This window comes from Bubalus bubalis, chromosome 18 (assembly GCF_019923935.1).
Source record: "Bubalus bubalis isolate 160015118507 breed Murrah chromosome 18, NDDB_SH_1, whole genome shotgun sequence".
NCBI lineage: Eukaryota > Metazoa > Chordata > Mammalia > Artiodactyla > Bovidae > Bubalus > Bubalus bubalis.
Window position 1 is genome coordinate 46,083,465 of NC_059174.1, and position 9,517 is coordinate 46,092,981.

The following is a 9,517-nucleotide window of genomic DNA, read 5'->3' on the forward strand; positions in this document are numbered from 1 at the left end:
GATGGGACGAGCAATCTCCGCAGCTACAAAGCCTTGAGGATCAGCTAGTGGATGAGATCTCAGCCTTAGAGGCCTGAAGCCTAAGTCCGCAGACCAATCAGACTTAAGGCCTCCTCGCCATAAAGCCGGCCAGGTGGGCAAGAGCTTGGGCTCTGCAGCCAATCAGCGGAGGTCGCGAGGCAGAGGCAAGGATTGAAGAGCGAAGGGAGGGCGGGGAGTGGAGCCAAGAAAGAGGGTGTGGCCAGTACTGCGGCCAATCAGCTTCTGCCTCGGATTCCCTGCGGGACCAGCAAGCTATGCACGCGGTCAGGCTTCGAGCCATGAGCCTCGCGCAGCTCCACTTTCTAACGGCCACTCGGGTTTGTGCCGCCGTGAGTGAATGTGAGGCTGAGTGGGGAGAGGAACAGGGCCTGAATCAGTAAGCATCATGGATTTTCTTACTTTTCTCCGGGCTTAGACCTGGCCCAGGTAAAGCTGAGGTATGTGGGCTTGAGTGGTTTTCATGAGGAGGAAGATTGGGAAGGAAGGGTGAGGGCTTTGGCCTCTAGGGACTCCTTCTTCCCTGGAGAGGCTGGAAATTGGGTCTCTTGGGCACTGTTGGGCCCAGCTGGGCAGAAACCAGGCCAGCATGTCCTATGAATTGGTCCGTGGTCCCTGAGATAGCCTGATTTGGAAATGTGTTGTGGGGCAGTTGTAGGCATTTAGAGCTCTGTGTGGGGTCACTGGCCATGAGGTATGGCCTCTGAACCATCACAGGTTGTCTGGGTTCTGGACTGAGCCTGGATCTGGTGACTAGAGATGTCTGTGACTCTCCAGAGGTTAGTGGGAGTCTTTGACCAAGAAATGAAACTAGTAAGTACTTGAGAGGCCTTCTGGAGTTTCTGGATCCAGCCTGGGCTGAGAGTAAGTGTTGATGAAGTCAAAAGCCCAACAGGAAGTTCTCAAGAGTCTTTGCATCCTGGCTGTGCTGGGAACATGTGGCTGCAAGGCTTTGGGGGTGGGGAGGTCTCTGGATTCCAGGTTGGGGTGCTCACAGAAGATTTTCCAGTACTGGGTACAAGTTGGACAACGTGGCCAAGAGGTTAGGCCCGTAGTTTTCTGGAGGTTCCAGGGAGAGGAGGGTGTGTGAATTCCAGCAAGTTTTTTGCCCTCCATGAAGTATTATTGACTTGTGGTGGCTCTAGACAGAATCAGGATTGAGTTGTGTCTGGGACCTTTTAGCTCCTGTCCCCATTTTTACCCCCAAACTGTTTCTGGTCATTTCCAGAAGATATCAGGTTATAAGCATGGGGTGGGGGCTTGGGGAAGATGGATGTTGTATTGGACACAGGAGGAGGTGTGTGAGATATCCTGCTCTTTAGGAAGTCACCATGCTGTCTTTACTGAAGATTTTTATACTTATGGTGCAGGAAGTTGATATCTAATTTCACTCAGCTGTTCAAGTTCTACAAAGTATTAAAGCTTTCAGGGTGCTTTCACGTACACCCAGAGTTCTCAAACCAAAGGTGTAGTGCAAGGGGGTAGTTTATGAGTGGATTACAAGGGTCTATGAGCTCCTGGAAATAATCGGAAAAACTGTATGTGTATTGTTGGGGCCAGGGGTGGGGAGGGAAGCAGCCACAAAGAGGAGGAGTGGATCCTGTCCAAGGATGGTTCAGAGCAGTCTGTGACTCTATTGTCATTCATATGCAAAATGGTATGAGAATCTACAATTTTCTGATGTAAAGAGTTGATTTCATAACATATGATTTTAAAAAGGATAGTGACCCCCTGAGAGGTGAACAGCTACTAGATTAAAGCAGGTCCTCCTATTATCTATTAGGCAAAACTAGAAATGGGAGATTTTCCCTCTTCCACCCACATCTGGTGTTAGCGCACACTTCAAGGTGTCTCACACACTAGCCTGCCTGTCCAAGCTCAGTCTCCATGCCCCTCCCACCCATTTGGGGCCACACCATTCTGAAGAGTATAGATCTAGGGTTGAGGCTCTTGTGAGCCTGGGTAGTGGACCATTTGGACCAGGAGGTCAGGGGTTTTGAGTTCCCAGAGTATGGTCTAGAATTGGGAGGTACAAGTGGGTACTTCCTAGATACCCTTGGACTCCTCAGCCCAAGGGGAGGGACACAACTAGAGATCAGAGTGGTGCCCTCTGTCTGGATTTGAGGCAATATGGGTATTCAACACTGGTGTGGAAAATAGTCCCTATGAGGAAGTTGAAGGTCTCAGAAGAGTTAGCCCCAAGTTAAGGCTGAAGAAGAAAGCTGTCTATTGTGAAGAGGCAGTGGAACCTAAATTGTTTTTATTTCTAGTCTGGTTCTTTTGCCACATAATCTACAAAAAGTGTGCTATAATAGGGTCTCTATGACCTAGATTCAGCTCACCTGCCTATTACTATATCCGTATCTTGGGTTATGTAGAACATAGATTTAAGGGAAGAAAGAAACGCATTCACTGTGGCATCTCTTCTCTGGTATGTCTTGGATGTACTTAACTAAAGAATGAACACTTCAAGTTTTCTGTAAGGTTTGGGTAATTGGTTTTAAGCTGTATAAAATGTGGGAAGTTTAAACACTTTAATTTGCAGAAAGCAATGTGTCTCTGGGAAGAGTGGAAAGTTCATAGAACTTTCCTAAATTGAATCTTGTTTAACTTGACTTTGGAGGTACTCAATATTTAATACATGAGACAAAGGGAGTATTTTTCATAAAACAAGTAAGCATCCCTCTAATTGGCATATTCTGATGGTTTAGCCCTTTTTTTTTTTAATTAGTTTATTTGGTTGCACCAGGTCTTAGTTGCATCACACAGGATCTTTCACTTTTCCTCGTGGCATGCAGGATCTCTAGTTGCATAATGAGAACTCTTATTTGTAGCTTGTGGGATCTAGATCCCTGACCAGGGATCAAACCCGGCCCCTCTGCATTGGGAGCACAGAGTCTTAGCTACTGAGCTACCAGGGAAGTCCCCTGATGGTTTAAGTTTTAATTATAATATTTAGAGAGAATCCGTACTTATATTGCTATTTTGACATTTTTTACATCAAGCTGAGTTGTGCTTGAATGGGCTTATGGTCAGGTACATCAGTAAGAATAAAAGATATCCGATTTCAAACTTTATTTAGTAATATAAGTATTATAAAGGACTGAGAGGCAAAAATCATACCTCCTTTTCCCACATACTTCTCTTCCAATTATATCCTATGTAAACTCTCCTGCCTACTCCACTCTATCCCAAGATGCAGGCTTGTGTCCGCAAAACCTATGGTTTCCTGGCTCCACCCCAGAGAGACAACTGCAGGAGATTCCTATTGAGTCAGCATGGCAAGTGGAGGGTGGGCAAGGTTTTTGAGACTTGGGGGGAAAGAGAAGAGAAACACAACATTCTCTGGTGGTCCAGTGATAAAGAGACTGCGCTTCCAGTGCAGGTGGCAAGGCTTCAGTCCCTTGTTGGGGAAGTTCCTCATGACTTGTGGCCAAAGAAAAAAAAAGAGAAACAGTCAGCAGTGTGCTTACCCTTCCAAGTCAAAGTGGTACTTGCTTCTGCTTGTCACTCCTCAGTGAAAGATGGTTTGGACTGTGCAGTCAAGAATGTAGGCAGGAAGAAGGGCTGAGGTGTAGAGGGCCCGACCCCTCTAAGGAGGCAGTCTCTAAAGGGATAGCCTTAGATGAGGGTAGACACCAAGTGGGAGGGAAAGATGGGGTTTCCTAACCTCGGGGGCTTTAGTTCACTGAACGGGGAGTCCCCTCACCCCTTACTCTCCCTGTTAGGTTTCCTGAAAGCCCATAGCCCTCCCTGTCAACTGCATTTGGATAAGAAAATGCTACTCTTTGAGCACAGCCTCCATCTCTTCTGAACATCAATGGGCAAACCACTAGTGGGGGAGCTGAGTCATGGGCACATGCTGTAGGCCTGGGAAGTGAGGGGGACCCCACTCCACTGGGTGATGACGTAATCTTCCAGACCCCTATACCTACACTTGGGGCTCCTCCTTTGTGGCTTCCCCAACTTATTCCACATCCTCAGAGAGTGTGTATTTCTGTGTGGGAGGAAGGATGTTTTCCCTCCATATACGTACACGTCAAGGATTGGTGTTTTCCTGTGTCCAAGTCAAGGGTCTTTTATATGGGTATTTCATGGGTCCCTGGGTGTGGTGGTGTGAGGAGTTAGAAAGCTTAGAAATGGAAAATATTTAACGACCAGAGTAGCAAATGAATACAACTTCCCCATTTGCATTTTCCCTTTCACTCTGACTCATCTTCCCCTCTCCCCACACTATTATTGCCCCTCCACTGGCCCCACCCATTGGCACACCCTGTCTGATCTAGGAAGGGATAACATCTGTGTGGACCCAAGCTAGAATGAGAGGTAGAATGAAGGTATGTTAGGTCTCAACAGAGTAGAAGGGTGGTCTGAACATTTGAGGGTCCTGAAGCCAAAAGGCGAAACAGGAGTTTTAGAGACATAATCTTTGAGTCTAGGAGGGAATCAGAATCTAGGAGAGAAGCCTTGGGGAAAGCAGACTGGGTCTTGTCATCAGACCAGCCTACCCGTGCCGGACTTGTTACTCTTCTAGTTATTTATTAGGCATATATGTCAGGCACATATCGTAAGCTATCTAGCAATACCTGTTCTATGCATGAAAAATCTGCAAGAAATAATAAGAAACAGAAAAAGAAATGTGAGTCTCTCAGACCTCATCTTTTCCCCAGGTTAAGTAGTGCTAAAGTGTGAAAAGAGGGCAAATCTCCGAGGACCTTCATCCCCTGGGCAGGAAGTCAAAGTAACTCCGCAAGTCCTGATTTCAGAGAAATGTCATTTGTCATCAGCCCAAGAAAGAGTTTTTCTCTTCGGAGACCACCGCAGGCCCTTCCTGGGGTTGCCCCCTTCAGAGCGTGATGGGAGGATCTGAGTCACTCACATACCCTGTCCCCAGTGACGGCCCAGATGACCTGGGTCATTCCCACAGAGGAGTGGAGGCTTCCCAGTACCAAGTCAGAGAGAGGGAGGAGGAGGCATGCTTTTGGCCCTCTTTCACTCTCTTCTTAGAATCCAGATGTTTCAGTCCTTTTTACTTTTGAGGTAGTATAAAGAGCTTCCAGCTGCTAGAGCTCTACTGACACCTCTAAGAAACAGAACTAATACTATTTGAATGATGCTATGTACCGAGAAACCACTTTCACATACATCGTGTCATTTCATCTTCACCCCACATCATAATGAGGTAGGCAGAGCTTATCCCTATTTCACGGATGAGGTAACTGAGGCTCAAAGAGGTGACTTGCCCAAGGTGACTCATCTAGTAGGTGGCAGAGATGAGAGTCAAATGCAGGTCTGATTATCCCAAAGTTCTTATTGCTTCAGATATGCTTATTTGACTCCAGAAATTCACAAATGAAATAAGAAGACCAGAGGTCAGGAGGCAGAATGCTTGGGTTCTGGGAGAGGAGTGGTCTCTCCCGGAGGGGTGAAACACAGCGAGGGGTGTAAGACCACACCCCTTGGGGGACTGTGGCAGACTGATACTTGGGACACCCAATGGAAGACTGTGAAGTCAGGGGCGGGGCTAGCTCCAGAGTAGGGGGGCCAGGAGCCCCAGCAGCAGTTCAGAGCATGCGGTGTCCAGGAGGAAGCTACAACCGGTGAGTGGTTGCTTCTCCGCAACTGAGACTTTCCTCCCATTACATTCCTCTTTCTGTCCACTTCCTGCCAGCCTGTAGCCCTCCCTGTGAGGTGTCCAAGTAGTAATTCCTCCCTCCTACGGGGTCTGTACTCAGGGTGAGCCTACACTTAGGAATATGCCTGCTGGGCTCTGGGACACTTAGGTCTGTCTCTTTGTATCTGGGTTCCCAGTTCTCTTCTTAAAAGCCAATGTGGTGGTTTTGATGTGTGACAAACTTCTGCCTTATTGGGTTCTGTCTTTCTAATCTTCATTTTTGGCTTATGAAAAACAAAATTGAACTGTCTCCTTATCCTTATCTTGAGAGGAAATAGCCTCTCCCTCCATAGTTTCCATTTCCCTTTCGCCTGCTTCCTCCAGGGTCAAAGCCTTTTCCATCTCTCCATTCCTGGGTGAGAGGCCTTCTCTCCTGTGAGTTCCAACCTGCTCTCTTTATCTCACTGAATGGGAGCTTTTGGTCACTTCCAGTTCCTTCTCTGAGGATGGTTTCTAGAAGTTTCATCCTGAGGGAGATGATCAGTTGATGCCTTGAGCCTGCTTTCTGCAGCTACGACCCCATCTTGCTGCCCTTTTTTCCTCTCAGGACCTTCAGCTCCACATGACAGGCTTGCAGGAGGAGGACACACTAGCTTTCTAAACTCCCATGAAACTGTGTCTGGCTCCACCCCTAACTTATAGGGCTGACTGGGTTTTGTGGTGATCCTGTCTGGAATGAGAGCCAGGGCCTACTCAGGGGTCTTTCCCTGCAGAGGAGCTTGGAGAAGCAGAAATATCAGTGCCTGCTCTCCCTTAAGTCAGACATTGCCAACTGGCAGGACCCATCTATCTACTACTTGAGATAGCTCTTCAATGTCCGGTCCTTGCTCTTTAAGTCCTGAATTTGGTCTAATTTCCATTCTCTCACCACCTCCACCCCTGCTATGATTCTGAACAACCTCGGGTTTTCTCTTGGGTCAGTTTATCTGCTCCATTCAGGACAGAGAGCTGATTCAAAGCCAGCAACTCACTCTTTCTTCCCTCACCTCCACAGGCTTGAGTATGCGGTTCCTCCCTCCCCTTTTCACCATGGACCCTACACTGTGGCCTTTCTCTCAGAACCTCTGAGATTGGTACCCAGGCAAGGCACAATGCCCCTGTCCCCAACAAGACTGCCTAGTCCCTATGCTTCTGATCGGCTGGTACGGCTAGCAGCCAGGCTCCGGCCAGCACTATGTGATACTCTGATCACAGTGGGCAGCCAGGAATTCCCTGCCCACAGCCTGGTGCTGGCAGGTGTGAGCCAGCAACTGGGTCGCAGGGGCCGCTGGGCTGTGATGAAAGGCATCAGCCCTTCCACCTTTGCCCAACTTCTGCACTTTGTTTATGGGGAGAGTCTAGAGCTGCATCCTGGGGAACTGGGGCCCCTTGAGGAGGCAGCCAGAACACTGGGGGTGCAGTCCCTGGAAGAGGCATGCATTAGGGCTCGAAGGGACATGGCCAGAGAAGAGCTGGGTCCAGGGCTGAAGAAACAACAGGAGGAGCTAGAGAAACCCACAAGGGACTCGATGAGAGGCGTGGGGGCCTTTGGGGAGAAGCAGAGACCAGAGAAGTTTGTTAGGGCTTGTGGGAAAGAGCAGGAGACGTTGCACAGGCCGCGACCACCAAGAGAGAGCCCTGACACAGCAGAGGCAACTCGGGAGGGTCGAGGGGAGCAGAGACCAAAGGAGCAACTCCACCAAGCCCTTGTTGGCCATGGCAGAGTCGGTGGGAAGCAAGAAGTAATCATGTGGTTGAGGGACAGTGCAAGGGGCTATGAGGAAAGTCTGCGGGAGTTCCCTGGCCCCCTTCCCCCAGCAGGTTCCTTCCAAACTGGCATCACCCCCAGCCCTTGGTGGGCTGAGGCCCCTTGGTTGGGGGAGGGCCAGCCTGCCCTGTGGAGCATCCTTCTGTTGCCGCCTAGATATGGCACTCCCTTCTCCCATAGCATCCCTGTGACTGGAGCCTGGCAAGAGGTCTGGCCTCGGGACCAGAGGTGAGTTGAAGGGCTTATGGAAAACCTCTGGCTGGGAGGGAGTGGCTCAGGAGAGGCAGCAGTGATGGGTGGAAGGTTACCACATCTCTTATCTCTACTATACATTTCCTGAGTTGAGGTAGGACAAGAAGCTGTCACCACAGGGCAAGCCAAAGCCCAGGCCCCACAGAGGACTTATGACTCCTCCCTCCCCGGAAAGGAATCCACAGGATCCCAGGTGTAACCAAGGCCGTAACTCTTTCCCATCCCACCCCCAGGATCCCACTGTCCCTGAACCTCCACAAAGGCCTTTGGAGCCAGAACCAGTTGGCCTCCTCCAGCCCCACCCCAGGTAAGCCCCTCACTGCCTGGCATGCACCCTGTAACGTGGTCTCTAGCCTGGGACTGAGGCCAGGGCTCCAGGAGTCCAGCCTGAGCAGGGCGCCTGCTTCACTGTTCCCTCCAGGTTCCCTCCCCCAGGTCCCCACACAGCTCAGCCCTGGGGAGACGGAAGAGTCTGATCAGAGGCACACAGGTGAGTAGGGTGAGGGTGCTTTTGCCTCAGCGCCACTATGGCCCCAGCCTGAGTGTTCCCAGTGACCCGGCTCTGGGAATCCCAGCCCTGCCCTCCTTTGCCTTTTGTTCCCACAGGTGAACTAGCAACCTGTGTGGGTCAGGTCGGCACCGCAAGCCATCCATCTCTCCCACACCCTCCCCCACCCACTCCTGCTCGGTCTCGGCCCTATTCTTGCTCTGTCTGTGGAAAGAGGTTTTCACTCAAACATCAGATGGAGACGCACTACCGTGTCCACACAGGTATGGGCGCCCTGCCCTGTGCAAACTGCTTCCTTCCAAACTCCAATGGGCCCGCTCCTAAGTCCCTCTGTGAATGCTGTGCTCCCGAGCAACAACTTTGCCCAGCTGCCCCTACCTACCCCTAGGCGAGCCTTCATGCCCTTCTTCTTTCCTTTATGAGCCTTCCCCTCCACCTTCCCTAGGAGAGAAGCCCTTCTCCTGTAGCCTCTGTCCCCAGCGCTCCCGGGACTTCTCAGCCATGACCAAGCACCTGCGAACGCACGGGGCCGCACCCTACCGCTGCCCTCTGTGCCAGGCCGGCTGCCCCAGCCTGGCCTCCATGCAGGCGCACATGCGCGGCCACTCGCCCAGTCAGCTCCCGCCGGGATGGACCATTCGCTCCACCTTCCTCTACTCCTCCTCCTCGAGGCCATCTAGGGCCTCGACCTCTCCCAGTAGGCCCTCTTCCTCCACCAGCTGACGGGGCGTCAGTAACTTCTTTGGCTTCAGCCAAGCTTACAATTAAAAAGTGAAAGACGGGCCAGCGAGCAGGCTAGGCTTCTGATTCCGTACCGCGGCTGCGGCAGCCTAGCCAAACTCGGCTCCAAGAAGCGCTGCGGTAAGGGCGCCAGGAGCCCTCTCCCAGACGGCCTCGGGCCGCGGACCTGGGCCAGAGAGCCCCTGTGGGGTGAGGGCAGTGAAGTTTGCACGAGTGACGGTTAACTGTGCGAGGACTGGCGATTCATCACCAAAATAAAGAGTTTCCTGTGCTCTCCTCTCGGGACCAGAAAGTAGAGTCCAGATTTTCGTCTGCGCGCGGGAGGCAGCCTTGCCCTTAGTCCTGTAGCGGCCCCTGGTGGTTCAACGTGGCGGCCGCCACCTCCGTCTCCCGGGGCTTCTGATCCTCCCCTCGAGGCAGCGGGCCGCGAGGGCAGGGTGGTGTCCAGACCGACTTCGCAGCAAGCCCTGTGTGGAAAGGCTGTAAGAATCCAAGTTACTGGTCCCTTTCACAGCAAGCAACTGCGCGCCAAGTCTGAGTCTGGGTCGTCTAGCCC

At 51.3% G+C, this 9,517-nt stretch overlaps 1 protein-coding gene across 2 annotated transcripts; it reads left to right on the top strand.

Annotated features, from left to right (window-relative positions):
* Nucleotides 1-228: 228 nt before the first annotated feature.
* Nucleotides 229-9,016, top strand: ZBTB32 (zinc finger and BTB domain containing 32). 2 transcript variants are annotated; one of them, XM_044932248.1, is made up of 6 exons: nt 229-418; nt 7,641-7,688; nt 7,946-8,019; nt 8,134-8,202; nt 8,319-8,483; nt 8,666-9,016. In XM_044932248.1, the coding sequence occupies exons 1-6, from the start codon at nt 297-299 to the stop codon at nt 8,941-8,943; spliced, it is 756 nt and encodes a 251-aa protein (XP_044788183.1). In that variant the 5' UTR covers nt 229-296; the 3' UTR covers nt 8,944-9,016. The 2 variants fall into 2 exon arrangements, with proteins under 2 accessions (XP_044788183.1, XP_025125675.1); XM_025269890.2 differs by lacking the exon at nt 229-418 and adding an exon at nt 5,504-5,639 and having other exon boundaries at nt 6,708-7,688.
* The last annotated feature ends 501 nt before the right edge of the window (nt 9,017-9,517 follow it).